The sequence below is a fragment of the Myotis brandtii genome, unplaced genomic scaffold, assembly GCF_000412655.1.
Source record: "Myotis brandtii unplaced genomic scaffold, ASM41265v1 scaffold441, whole genome shotgun sequence".
NCBI classification, from domain to species: domain Eukaryota; kingdom Metazoa; phylum Chordata; class Mammalia; order Chiroptera; family Vespertilionidae; genus Myotis; species Myotis brandtii.
The window spans coordinates 4,088,269-4,102,991 of record NW_005366873.1 but is presented as its reverse complement, the minus strand read 5'-3'; the positions used below and the strand labels follow the sequence as shown (position 1 = coordinate 4,102,991).

The window sequence follows — 14,723 nt, the reverse complement described above, 5'->3', positions numbered from 1 at the left end:
AAATCTTTTACGAATTAGATATGATTTTGAACCTATTTGGGTTTAACAAAGAGATATGTTAGCTTGATGGCAGAAAAGAATGTAGCCTGAACTGTCCTAAACAGAGTATTTGCAAAAGAATATGCAGGCACACCTTGGAGATTTTGTGGGTTCGTTCCAGACCAAGGCAGTAAAGCGAATTGCAATAAAGCACACTAACACTGTTGTTTCCAGTGCATATGTTTATACTGTGGTCTATAAAGTGTGCAACAGCATTTTGTTGGAAAAAAACAACAACAATGTACACACCTTAATCTAAAAAGACTTTATTGCTAGAAAATGCTAGCAACGATTATCTGAGCCTTCAGAGTCGTATCTTTTTGTGGGTGGAGGGTCTTGCCTGCAATGTGTAAAAAACAGTGCTACAGCGTGCAATCAAACGAGGTATGCCTGTAACTCATACAACATTGTTTTATAATTGGATGGGGTTTGTCACATGCAAAGAAGCCAGACACAATGCAAAGCAAACCCTTAACACAGAGATTCTCAAGGTTTTCAGATCTCAAAGATTTTCATTTCATGGCTGACTCAGAAAATGATAAACCGAAGAGGCTGCTTGTGGTCACTGGAGGTACTTGGCCTCCACCTGAGGGGTCAGTATCCTGGCATCCCGAGATCCCATCTGCAGTTCGCCAGTTGGGAGGCTCCATATGAACATAATTAAGTGGAGGAATATTAAAGATCTCGTGATTACCTTCAAGGACAACAAAAGGCTCAGTACAATCCAACTTCTATTTCTGACTGAAAATCTTGGGAGAAAAAAAGCGCTCATGGAATGCATTTAAAAATTTCAGTGCAAACCTTAATTGAGACCATTCATTGCAGGCCCTCTCTAACGAGGTCTGCAGCATGAATTCGTCTGGTTCTTGGGTGACTGGCAGCTGCGAGGGCGTTTATTCTTCCGAGGCCTGTTCCACCGCCCGCAGCAGCTTTTGTTGCACTCACACGCCAATAAAAGCCTCTTCAGTTGCTTTTTCAGCCTGGAGGAGACAATGAGAGAGGCGCTGGCCCTTGCTGGTCACTAGGCAACTGGAGAGGGGATCGGCCCTGAACCGCCCTGCGTGTCTGCTCTGCTGTCCAAGCACACGTTAGCTCAGGCCAAGCACACAAAGTCACATGTGGCAGGAACGTGCCCAGCTGGGAGGCAGTGGGTCAGAGCGCCCAGCCTCAGCCTTCCTGTTGATAAACTCAGAGGACCAGCCACTTTGTCTCGACTGGGCCTGTGTCTTTATGTGGACCGCCGACCCTGACAAGAGGCACAGATATTACCTCTTAAGTGCCCTGCTCCTGTCATCCCTGGAGAGCCCTGGGACCCACCTGGGTCACACCCGGAGTCCTGTTCTCCATCGGGAAAGTGTTAGATGGCAGATGGGGAGATCTGAAAGGGGGACTTGGGTTTCTCCATCTCAGGGCTGAACCATAAAAGGAACTTCTTATAGTTTCTAATTGTCCTCAGCCCAGATGGGAGAAGGGAGGGCTTTCTGTGGTTGAATTACCCAGGTATTAGCCCTTGTTAGCCCTCTGACTTTCCCACTGTTACCTTAGCAAGCCAGCCCCCTTATTCATGTAATTGGATGTTGAAGTTCACTTTATCGTAGAAGATGGTGATTATGCAAATGCAGGCTATGCTGTTAGAGTGTGTTTTGGGTTTGGAAAATTGCATCCTTCTCATGCACGTTGGGTTGGCTTATGATTTCACTAATTCTCAAACCTTCTGGAGACTCAGACTGATTAAGGTTTGCACAGACCAAACAGACACACTTCCTTCCTCTGGGAGCTTTGATTAGGCCCTGGTTTTGGCTTCCAAACTATGTTCCTTAGAGGTGCCTTGGGATTGCTGGCTAGTGCGGCAGCAGGGTGCTGGACCCCAAGCTCTGTGCAGAGCAGCAACTCTTATGTGTCCCATATGTTAGCCTGGTGAGCAAGCTTTTGTTTGAAGAAAGGATCCCAAAGGTCAACAAAGCTTTGAAAGCCAGTTCCTTAAACCGCTGTTGCTGTGAATGTGCATTGGGACCCCAAAGGTCAACAAAGCTTTGAAAGCCAGTTCCTTAAACTGCTGTTGCTGTGAATGTGTATGTCAATGCATTGGGACCACACAAATCCTGTCTATGCTCTTGTTTTCCTTACTGGAATTTAAAAAAATTATCAGTGAGATGATATGAGGTATATAAGGAAAAGGTTAAACATCGCTTCCCTTCCTCCCTTCCTATTCTGCTCTTTGTAGATACCCAGTGTTGATAAGTATCCTCCCATAATACCTTTCGCTTCTGGTCTGATATCCTTTAACAGCTTTTCCTTTGGGGAAAATTTTAAACAGAACAGTCAAGACTAGTATAAGTAGCTCTGTATCCCCATCCCCCAATTTCAGTAATTACCAAAATTTTATAACATTTGCATCATCTATCTCTTTCTCATATATTTTTAAAATTTTATTTTTTAAATATGTTTTTATTGATTTTTAGAGAAAGAGGAAGGGAGGGGGAGAGAGGTAGAAACATTGATGAGAGAGAAACATCAGCATCGATCAACTGCCTCCTGCACACCCCCTGCTAGGGATTTTCCTGTAACCCGGGCATGTGACCTGTTGGTGCATGGGTCAATACTCAACTACTGAGCCACACTGGCTGGGCTCTTTCTCATGCATTTTTTATTTATTTTTTGTTTTGCTTTACAAAAATGGCATGCTAATCAGCAACCTGTCTTTTTACTTAATTTATCTTAAACATTATTTCTTGTCAGCTCATCTACCTCCTCCTTTTAATGGCTATGTAGTTTTCCATTGTTTGCTTGAACCACCATTACCTCAACCTGTCCCCTAATTTGGACGTCCAGGCTGTTTCCAATTTTTTTTTGTCATCTTCTAAATTACTGTGACTAATACCCATGTACATAAGTATTTACATACTGATGCATTTATGGATTTCCAAAAGTGGGATGGCAGGATCAGGGCTATGTATATTTTAAGTTTTATTAACTATTGCTCACGTGTAGTCTCGAAAGATTGTCGGTAACCTCCCACCAGCAACATTGGCTTATTTCCTCAAAGCCCTGGATGTGATTGTCCATTAAAAATGTTGTGAATCTGTTGTGTAAAGAGATGGCATAAAATCCACACCTTATGTTTGTGTGTGTGAGTGAATTCTTTTCTGCATTAATTTTGAAAATTGTAGTTTTGCGATCATTATTTGGGGGAAGAGACCCATTAGGAACGGCCGGAATAGAGGCCAAGAGGGAAATGTCTTTTGCAGACCCGCCACTGCTCTTTGTTTCTATTAGTTTGTACAGCGGAAAACGGGCACTGGCCGCGTGGTACATATCTGCAATCTTCCCGAGGGGAGCTGCACTGAGAATGACGTCATTAACTTGGGGCTGCCTTTTGGAAAAGTCACCAATTACATCCTCATGAAGTCTACTAATCAGGTAGGTCTGGGCATTTTCACACGGGTATGTACCAGAGAGATCACAAATTGGTGGTCTATCCATACTAACTATATATATATTTTTAAAAATTTTTTTTTAAAGAAGCTGTCCTTAGCATAAAGAGGTATTGCACAGCTGGGCTTCCATTGGTCTTAACCAACAAACAGAGGTGACGTTTTGTCTCCCTTGTTTCACCTTACCCTTCTTGTGATGGTTACAGGCCTTTGTAAGTTGCCTCGAGGCGAGGAGGTGCTTTGGAATGAGGTACTCAATAGCATAGAAAAGCTGGTTCCCCAAATAGATATCCAGTCCTCTGAGCTAATGCTAGTCTTGCCTTCTAAGCTTCTCATAGCTGAGGGCCTGGATTTTGAGCCAGCCAGCAACTGACTTGGGAGCAAGAATTTTCATGCATCCTTGGTGTTACCCTCTGAGGCCCAATAGGTGGGAATTGATGGATGCCTGGAAAGTCTAGGAACTAAGGGGATGGACTGAGTCCTTGGGAGTGCGTGTTTGTCTTCATTTCTAAAGTCAGAGGGAGAGTTTTACAGAGAATGGTCAGAAATAAGAATTTTTGTATTTGGTTGTTAATAAATATTTTTACTTTGTGAATCAGAGGAACAGGCATAACAGAAATTCTTTTCTTAATTAAAGCATGAACCTTGGAGACTCAAATCCACATCAGATCCCCAATGGTCTCCCTCCATCAGCCTGGGCTTAGATAGCTCACCTTGTCTCTTTGTTCCTATTTCTCATAATTCTATTTGGGGTAAATATCCAAAATTCAGCCTGTAACAGTAGTGCAGTGAAAGTCATTGAATTAATATTATTCGCATTTGACAGGCGAGAGCTAGAGGTGCTAAAATGTTTTCATGAACAAAGAGGCAATTAGAAAGCTGGGTGGCAGAATTTGAAAAAAAACTCTAAGTAATCTTGACTCCTCGTCTCCCACACTCTGCCAAAGACTGTGACAGCGTGGAGAAAAGCATACCTCACTTAAACAATAAACAACAAATGTGAGGGAAGGAGGAGGAGGACTTTGTTCAAGGCAGTGGGAGAGTTGGCATTCACAGTCAGGGCCCCCTTCTCACAGACCACTTCTTCCTCAATACTGAGGGATGAGATAGTACAAACCAAACAAATCTAAGAAATAATAATGATAATGAATTCCCCACAATAGCTACTGGGGTAAACTGACAGGTCAGTCAAAACAGGCTATTTAGAAAGTCTCTATAGACACCAGTTGAATGGAAAAGACCATTTCTTTGGTGTGTGTGTGTGTGTGTGTGTGTGTGTGTGTGTGTGTGTGTGTGTTTGTGTTTTATCACAACAGTTAAATAAAGAGGAAAACTGCTGTGGAAACCTAACAGGGTTTTCCTCTCTCTTTAACTCGCAAAGACATGACCTTCCTTTAAGCCTAGAGAGCCCCTGAATTTTTTTTTTAGTTTATTTCTCTTTTCACAAAAAAAGTGAGAGCTCACTACCCAGGGCCTGTGTCCCTGTCTTCTGCCATTGCCACCACTGATGGGCAACTTTTGCAGGGATTGGCCTAAGATCCATTGTGCAGTGAACTCACTCCCTCCTGTCTCACCCCTTCCCCTGGGAAGCTGTTGGTAATGGACCCTCCCATTGCAGAGGGACTCCTGTGGCATCGTAGCCCAGGATGGGCATACATAATTAAGAAGAATGTTTGGTAACCATGGGGATCCAGAGAGGGGTCATCTTATAATGAGCTCTTTTGGTGAAGTTAATAAATAGGTCTCTTTGAACAGATGGGATCAAAGAGAGCTCTTCCTTTACTGTTTTATTTTTTATTTTTATTGCGGTATGAAATACATGCTCTAAAGTGCACTAGTCTAAGGGCACAACACCATTAATTTTTTACATGTGTACACCCATGTAATTACCACCCAGATCAAAATATGGAACATTTCCAGAACCTCAGGTTTCCTAATGCCCCCTTTCCAGTCAATACCCCACCCCACCCCAGGCAGATGTTGAATTTCTTTTTCTTTCTTTTTTTTTATTGCTTAAAGTATTACAAAGGGTATTACATATGTGTCCTTTTCCCCCCCAGATGTTGAATTTCTAATACCATTGATTTATTTTGTCTATTTATATTTATTTAGTTATTTATTTTTATTTCAGAGAGGAAAGGAGAGGGAGAGAAAGATAGAAACATCAATGATGAGAGAGAATCATTGATTGGCTGCCTCCTGCATGCCACCTAATGGGGACTGAGCCTGCAACCTGGGCATGTGCCCTGGCCGGGAATTGAACCATGACCTCCTGGTTCATAGATCGATGCTCAACCACTGAGCCAGGCCGTTTTGCCTATTCTTGAGCTCCATGTACTTGGAATCATACCTTGTACTAAATTTAGTTTGAGACCATTCATGCCGAGTCCAATGTATGTCCTCCATTCTTTCCTAGGCCTTTTTAGAGATGGCTTACACAGAAGCTGCTCAGGCAATGGTCCAGTATTACCAAGAAAAGTCTGCTATGATCAATGGGGAGAAGTTGCTCATTCGGATGTCTAAGAGATACAAGGAATTGCAGCTGAAGGTAAAGCATTCTCTTGTCCATTCAGTCATTCTACAAGCATCAGCTGATTGTCTCCTCCTGGCCAGGCACCGTCCTAAGGGGAAGACAGGAAAGATGCAAAAATTACCCACTGACTTTGAGGATGTCACATGGGAAGGCAAAGCATTATAACATGACAGTAAATGTGCTTATGGATATAAGTACAGAATGCAAAGGGTTGCTTGAGACAGGGTGACTAACTACCTGGGACCCACAGGGGATTTACAGGGGAGGTCTTGAAGGAGGTAGACGTTCCAGGCATAAACCCTGAAGATAACCTCCTTCTCCATCCATACAGGTCTTCAGTAACTTTCTTCCTCTGTCACCCTCCTTGATCTCTTATTCTCTCCTCCATCCTCTGTAGTTATGTCTTCAGCCCCATAGAAATCCTCTAAGCCGCACATGACTGAATTGGCCACTGTCAGAACTCAGGGATGAATTCAGATAATTCCAAACAGGGCTTTTGTTTTTGTTTTAGCTTGTCCTACATTTGTCTTTTCTTTCTTCTTTTGTTTTATTGTAAAATACAACATACATAAAGAAAAGTGACTAATTAAGCATTACACAGTTTTAAATGCACTAATGTGTGAAATCCCCTAAGTCCCATAAAAGTAAAGAAATAGGACATTGATGGCACCCAGAAGCCCCTCCTCATGCTCAATGCTTCCCTCTCCACTCCTGTGACTTTGAGGATCATCATTTTTCCTTCCTTTACCTTACAGTTCTACCACCAGTATCTGCTTTCCTTAACAAGTGTTGTTTAGTTTTGCCTATGTTTGAACTTTATATGAATGGAATCATATTGTCTGTGCTCTTTTATGTCTTGCTTCTTTCACTCAACATTATGCCATTCATGTTGGGTGTGTTTATTTTCATTGTTGTATAAATTTCTATTGTATGACTACAAATTTATTCATTCCTCTGTTGATGGACATTTTGGATTGTTCCCAGTTTTAGGGTGTTAGGGACAATGAATGCTACTGTGAACATTCCCAAACATATTATCCTGTAAACACATACACCAACATATAACTAGGGGTGTGTACATAACTAGGAGAGGACTTGTTGAATCACAGGCATGCATATCCTCAAATTTGCTAGGTAATGGCAAGCTCTTTTAAAAATTACTTATCCCAAATTTACACTCCTATTAGTAGTATCTGAGAGTTCACATTCTTTTAAAAATTTTTATTTTTATTGATTTTTAATTGATTTCAGAGAGGAAGGGAAAGGGAGATAGAAACATCAATGATGAGAGAGAATCATCTGCTGCCTCCTGCACACCCCCCACTGGAGATCAAGCCCGCAACCTTGGCATGTGCCCTGACTGGGAATCCAACTGGTGACCTCTTAGTTCCTGGGTCGATGCTCAACCAGTGAGCCATACCCAGCTGGGCAATGGTCCACATTCTTGCTAACATTTTATCAATCTTTTTAATTTTTGCCTGTCTAGGGGAGAGTGTAATGGTTTGTCATGGCTTTATTTTTTATTGTCCTGATTACCAATTGATATTGAGCACTTTTTTCATATGCTTACTGGCTATGCCATTTGGATCTTCTCTGGTGGAAAGTGTCTTTTCAAGGCTTTTGCCCATGCTTTTCTCTTAGATGTGTCCTCTTAATGGTCTGCAGGATTTCACTAAACTAGAGCACTTTGTCCATTTGAATTTATTGTAAAAAATGCTACCTTTTGTTAGTCTGCGGTGTTTACCTATGCCGCCATCTTGGTCTCGTCCCTAAATCTACCTTCTTAGTTTATGCTTTCTGCGGTCCCATGTAATAGGAATTTTCCCGGTCACATCAGCTCATTCCACATCTACTTGGGTCCATTTTGTTTAGGATCCACAGCCTTCAGTCTGCTTTCATGGTTAAAGGCTGTTTCTGGCCAGGACTCGCTTTCTGACAAGTCCGCATATGTAGGTCGGGTATTCGTCAACCAGCCGACAAAGTCCTGATTCTGCTTTGCTTGCAGTCTTGCTTCTGAAGTTCCTTTGTCAACAGTTCTGTCAGAACCTGGCTTTTTTTTTTTTTCTTTCCTGATTAATGAAAGCTTATGGCTTTTCTCAAACAAGTGAAAGATCCCACCCTATTCTCCACCCAGCCAGAGTTCCCATTCTTCCGGATTTTCCCCGGGGGCTTAAAGTTTAATTTCCATACTGAATTCCAGGTGGAGCTTTGGTCTCCAGATGAAATGTTGTATTAAGTTGTAATTAAGATTAATAGCAGTACTCAACTTCTTAAAGCAAGGTACTGAGGCACCCCAGTGCCTTACCAAGAGAGATAGTTTGGGGTGGTGCAGAAACCATGGGTTAAAGAGGTCATGTGGTCCAAACTTGCATTCAGCAAATGTGGAACCCACTGTGGGCAGGGAGTGGGCCAGCACCATGGTAGCAAGCTTGTGGAGGAGCTCACAGTCTGGTGGGAGGAAGAGCAGGTAAACACAGAGCCACCCACAGCCATGTGAGCTATGCCAGATTGGAGGGTGGTAGTGCCAACCTAGGCTCTGCCCCTTCCTGCTTTGATGAGCTTGGACAAGTTGCTTCACCTCTGTGAGCCTCAGTTTCCAGATCAGTAAAGACTGTACTCTGAGTTCCTTGGTTAGAAGCATTTTTTTTCATACGTTGTCTCTCTGAGTCTCACAATCCCTCTCTCCTGTGAGGTGTGCAGGGTGGATAATAACAGTAATTATAACTGTACAACAATAATAACAAGCGTACATGCCTTTGATTGAGTCCTGGTACTCAAGCAATGTGCTGAGCACTTTGCGTAAATACATTATCTCCTGTAATTCTGACATCAGCTTTGTCAAACAGGTATTATTACCTCAGTTTTACAGATGAGGAAACTGAGGCTCATAGAGTTTGGCAACTTGCCAAGATCATAGTTACTGGAAGAACCATGATTAAAACCTAGGACTGTTTTGGGTTTGCACTATCGCTGCATCTCTATATTGTGTTATTGAGATCTTCATTGTCCACGTGAAAAATCAGAGAAATCAGGTGATTTTGTTATAGTCACCCGGGCAGTAAGCCGCAGGGGTAGTATTCTAACAGCTTCTCAAACTTTCATGCGTAGTTTGTTAAAATTTCTGTTCAGTAGTTCAGGGGCAAGGCTGTGATCTTGCATTTCGAACAAGCTCCCAGGAGATGCCAACGCAGCTGGACCTCAGCACTTTGAGCAGCAATGGGTCGAGGACGCATTGTTATCTGATCTTTCATAAGGGCTTCCTGCTCCCCAAGCTGTCACACTGCCTCTGTGAGAAAGCAGCTCGAAGCATGTTTCAACTCCACAGCAATGCCTGCACTATGCCCCCTAAGATGACACCAGCTAGGAACTTTCTCTGTAAGGAACAGAAAATTGTCTCAATTAAACATATTGACTAAAGTTTTCAAAAGGTGAGGGGGATTTATTGGCTCATGTAAATGAAAAGTCCAGGAGTAGCCCTGGCTTCAGGTATGGCTGGAATCAGGGCCCAAGTGATGGCATGAGGACTTGGCTTCTCTCCATGCTGCATCCTGCTCACTTGGCTTTGTTTTGGGGTCTCCCTGGGATGCCCCTGGCAGCCCCAGGCTCTCTCCTCTAGGTGGCGTGATGGCGTCATCGACTTCAGCAACTCTGGCTTCCCACCCTCCCATTCCCTTCAACAAGAGCAAGCCAGAGTTTTCCCTAGTGGCTCCCATAGAAGTCCTGAGAGGCACTCTGATCACCCGGGTCCCTTAGGACACGTGTCCTTCCTGGAACCAATCTCTATGGTCAGGGGACAGCTATGCTGTGATTGGTGAAGTCTCTGTCACCTGCTACATCTTTGGAGCAGGGGTGGAGAGAAGGGAATGGCTACTGGGGAGGTAGACAGTAAAACACTATATTTATGCATATATCCAAACATGTCAGGGCCAAAGGAGCCACCACATGGGGTACCACCAGGGCTTGCTGAGGGGGAGGGAAGTTTTGATTGGTTTTTCTCCTCTAACCTTACCTTTTGCTCACCAGGCAAAGTGGAAGGGGAGAAAGAAGAGAGCTTAAGGTACTTCCCATCTCCTGTTTTGAATATTTCTTCATGCTGTAATCTTATCTCCCTACACACTCTTTGTGGGGAAGGTTCTAGTTCTTAGGGCATTTGGGGCAGAACCTGTCCCATAACAGGTGTCCAACAAGTGCATGGAATAACTGAGAAGGAGAAAATCTCTAGGAACAATAGAAAGTGAGTGTTTTTCTTCTTACAGACCAGACAGGAAAACGGAATTATTTTCTGGTTGCTTCTATAGAGACTTCTCCAGAATCAAAGCATCTTACATGCAGCAGGGAACTTGGAGTAATTTAATCCAGTGTCTTCCAGTGACTGATCAGAAAGTTGTCAGGGCAGTTTGAAGGTCCTCTTGCCCAGAGATCCCTCCCTGGCTTGACCATTTCATATCCCGTTCCTGTGTCCCAGCCCTGACCCCTCTCCCTGAAACCACAGGCACCTCCTTCATTCTCTCCTTGACTTGTGTTTTCCGAGCCCAACCCTCAGTCTCAACACTAACACAGATAAGCAGCCATGTGCTGGAGGACTCAGAATTCTACTCCTGCTGGATCACGTATTCACTGCATACCTCTGGCCCTGTTTTCCCCAGCTGTAAAATGAGATATATGATCATACCTAACATTCACGTAGCTCCGAGAGTTCACAATTCTTTGTAAAACATATAGAAAAACATCAAGGATTAAAAACAGCCATTGATTACATTTCTTAATAAAACTCTTTGTCAAAAGTTGACATTACAGACCAAGGGTTTTTAGATTTATTGAGATATAATCATATACCATAAAATTCATCCTGCTCCATACATTTTAATGGAATAGATGGATTCTGTGTAGCCTATTGAAAGATGTGCTTGCCTTTCTTTTGTGTCCATTAATTTCTTTTGTTAATTGCCTATTTCTTTTTTTATATAAATATTTTTTTATTGATTTCAGAGAGGAAGAGAGAGGGAGAGAGAGAGAGAGAAACATCAATGATGAGAGAGAATCATTGATTGGCTGCCTATTGCACCCCCCACACTGGAGATGGAGCCTGCAACCAGGGCATGTGCCCTTGAACAGAATTGAACCTGGGACCCTTCAGTCCACAGGCTAACTCTCTATCCACTGAGCCAAACCGGCTAGGGCTAATGGTTTATTTCTTATTATTTTGGTATTTTTTTCTGTCCTGGGTTTAGGAAAGGGCATGGTTAGGATTTGGGGGCTGGGGTTGGTCCTGTCCTGGCACAGCCACCAAATAGTGATTTCTGAAATAGGAGGGGCCTTTGGGTGCCTGGCACCCTCAGCTGTGAATCCTGGCTCACAGCCTACTCTGCCCACCCCACGATTTAGGTTGAGCACCGTGCTGTGGAGGAACACGCTGGAGTAAGGTATTGCATGGGTCATGGAAAGGATCTTGGAGTTGAAATGCCTATTGTCAATCCTGATTCTCGAACCATCTGTGACCTTGAACGTGTTCCTTGACCCAGCACAACTCCAGGAGGCACCATCTACATGGAACACAGTATGGCTGGTGACCCTGGAGCTGTGCAAGGAGACCTCTGACTCCATCCCTCTGGGTCTCAGCTTACACATGTGTCAAATGTGGATGCTGCATTCAATGATCTTCAAGTCTCTTTACAAGTTACAATGCCTGCCTGGCCCCCACCTTCCTTCCTCTCTTACTCTCTTCCTCCTTCTTCCCTTACTTCCCTTTACATCTCAGATATTTTCTTTTATTCAGGAATGGGTGGGAGGCAGATGTGATGAACTGAGAGAGACTTTCCCCAGCACACAAATGTGCTCCTTCTTCTCCCAGCTCAATGGACACCATGTTCCCTTGACCACTTAGCCCACTGATGTTCAGCATTATGCTCCTACTCCTCATCCCCTGGGTTATTAAACCTTTTTCTTCCCTAAAAGGCACTTTTCCCCATTGGTGGACTGGACCATGAACCCAAGTCCTACCTGCGTCCCTCTGGTGTTTGCAAGGCTGTCTCTGGTCTGATGACCTCTCTCGCTTTGTCTAGAAACCTGGGAAAAACGTGGCTGCCATCATCCAGGACATTCATTCCCAGAGGGAGAGGGACATGTTCCGGGAAGCAGACAGGTGAGGTCCTAGATCGCAGGGCATATGCTGGGCAGTTGGAATGTTCTCCCGTTTCTCATTCTGAAGGGTATTTGAGTCATGCCCTGCCCTTGCCCCTGCCCTGTCCATCAGTCTCTCTGCGCCCTACCTTTCCATGTGCCCAATGGCACACATTAGCCAGAAGTGCTGCTCAGGTTAAATCTCAGGATAATGCAAGATGCTAAGCTTCCTTCCAGCTGTTCCTCCTTTGTTAGAAAGGACTATAGGTAATTGGCTCTTAGGGGCAAGTCTATACTTTGCTAAACAGCCTGAAAGTAAGTGAGTGTGTGTGTGTGTGTGTGTGTGTGTGTGTGTGTGTGTGTGTCTTCGTCTACTAATTAGAGGCAGCTCTTGATTTTTCATGGCTAAATGTAGATGTAGGAATAGGAGTAGAGATGACCCCCCCTAAAAGCAGCCACATGACTCGTCACTCTGAACATTGAATGCATTCAGTTTTCCAACTTATTTCTTCCAACTGAAGTTGTGACTGCACAGAGCTGGGGCTACAAGTTTGCCACTGTCGCTGCCCTACAAAGGGGGTCCCTCCCTTAGAGAGCCAAGGTGGAGAACAGCAGGAGTGGGCACCTGGCCTGCGTGTCTTGTGGTTCTTACCCAGGGTGGCCACAGATGGTGCTCTGACATCACTGCAGGGCGCTGAGCCAGGCTGCTTCCCCTGAGGTCCAGGCAGCCTAGCCTGGTCCTAGGGAGCCACATCTCCGTGTCCCCTGGTCAGTGAGGGCTGCATGGTCTTCCTGGATTTGGGAACATGTTTTCAGAATATGGGGTATGTGACTCAGTTTACCTGCTAAATAACCAAACAACCTTCAGAGAGAAAGAGAGAGAGAGAAAGTGTGAGTGAGTATGTGTATGTGTATGTTTTTGTATGTAGCTGTTTCGGTTTGGGATTTTTGTTTCTTTGTTTGTTTTTTAAACCACGGTTATCTGGGTTTTTAAAAAACATGTGCAAAGCCATACGGTGCCATCTGCAGTTCTGTGGCGGGAGGGCAGGGGCGGGGTGACCTAGGAGACCTTGCTGGGAACCTTAGGCAGGTCCAGGTCCTTTTCTATGTTTCAGTTTCTTCATCTGAAAAACGACAAGATCAGTGCTCTCAGGTCTCTGCCAACCCCCGAATGCCTTCCCAGTTCTTCATTTTTTGAATCTCTGAGTCCGCCCTCCCTTCCTCGCCCCCCAGCCATTAGCGCCCTTATTCTATGCCCAGGATCTGAACAAATTGAGATGAGAAATAAGGAAAACGGAGGCCTAGAGGTCCCCTTTCTGCTGATAGAGTCAGAGGTGGGGGAGTGGCTTCAGTCATCGAACCTGAGGACCAGGCAGCCTTGCCCACCAGGCCGGAGCAGGGCAACCTGGCACACACCCCCACCCGCACGCCCACAGAAGAGCTGAGCTCATTTCCAAGAGGGGGACAAATGGGGCTGAGCCAAACCAGCCTGATTATTCATCCCAGTTCCAGGAGCAGGATGGGCGAAGGGGCAGAGCTAGCAGGGCTGCGCTCAGGGAAAACCCTGCTCCTAGAAGCCGGAGGGAGGAAGCGTCATGATAAAGAGTGTCTGGCCGATGGGGTTACGTGCACAGACTGGGGTTATCTGGGCATGGTCTGGAGGGGTGCAGATTCTAAACCCCCTCCTTTGCGCCCTCACAGATACGGCCCCGAAAGGCCTCGATCTCGCAGTCCCGTGAGCCGGTCACTGTCCCCGAGGTCCCACACGCCAAGCTTCACCTCCTGCAGCTCTTCCCACAGTCCTCTGGGCCCCTCGAGGGTTGACTGGGGCAATGGCCGGGACTCCTGGGAGCACTCCCCCTACGCCAGGAGAGAGGAAGAGAGGGAGCCGGCCCCCTGGAGGGAGAACGGGGAGGACAAGAGGGACCGGTCGGACATGTGGGCACATGATCGCAAGCACTACCCTAGGCAACTGGACAAAGCCGAGTTAGAGGAGCGGCTCGACGCAGGGAGGGGCCATCGAGAGAAGCACCCCAGGTCTGGGTCCCCCAACCCTCTCCACTCTGCATCAAGCTACAAGAGCCGGGAAGACGGCTACTACCGGAAAGAGCCCAAAGGCAAATCGGACAAGTATCTGAAGCAGCAGCAGGATGGGAGGTCCAGGAGGAAAGATGAGGCCAGGCTGCGGGAGAGCAGACACCCCCACCTGGACGATACGGTGAAGGAAGACGGGCTGGAGCCCAGGGTCACCAGGGCCCCTGAGAGCACCAAGTCGAAGCAGAGTGAGAAAACCAGAACCAAGAGACCCGACAAAGACCAAGAAGGAGCTGAGGACAGAAAAGAAAGCAGAATGGCAGAGAACGAGGTAATGATGTAATCTCCTCCCCAGGGAAGCAGAGGCAGGTCCCCATGGGTAACAAAGGGACTATCAGGATGATCAACAGTTATTGAATGAATGAAACGCTTACTGAATGTTTACTCTGTGCCAGGCACTGTGTTTAAGACTTTTTCTCAATCAAGTCTTTTAATCCTTGCAGCGACCCTTTGAGGTAGTAATATTAATAATGTTATTATTACTCTAGAGGAGAAACGGAGGC

General features: G+C 45.2%; 1 protein-coding gene across 1 annotated transcript in view; it reads left to right on the top strand.

Moving 5' to 3' along the window:
- Positions 1-14,723, top strand: part of RBM20 (RNA binding motif protein 20) — a 180,362-nt gene that overhangs the window by 141,926 nt on the left and 23,713 nt on the right. The window contains exons 6-9 of the mRNA XM_014546413.1: positions 3,316-3,459; positions 5,890-6,021; positions 12,069-12,148; positions 13,828-14,491. Coding sequence (XP_014401899.1) covers positions 3,316-3,459; positions 5,890-6,021; positions 12,069-12,148; positions 13,828-14,491 — 1,020 coding nt within the window. The remainder of the gene's footprint in view (positions 1-3,315; positions 3,460-5,889; positions 6,022-12,068; positions 12,149-13,827; positions 14,492-14,723) is intronic.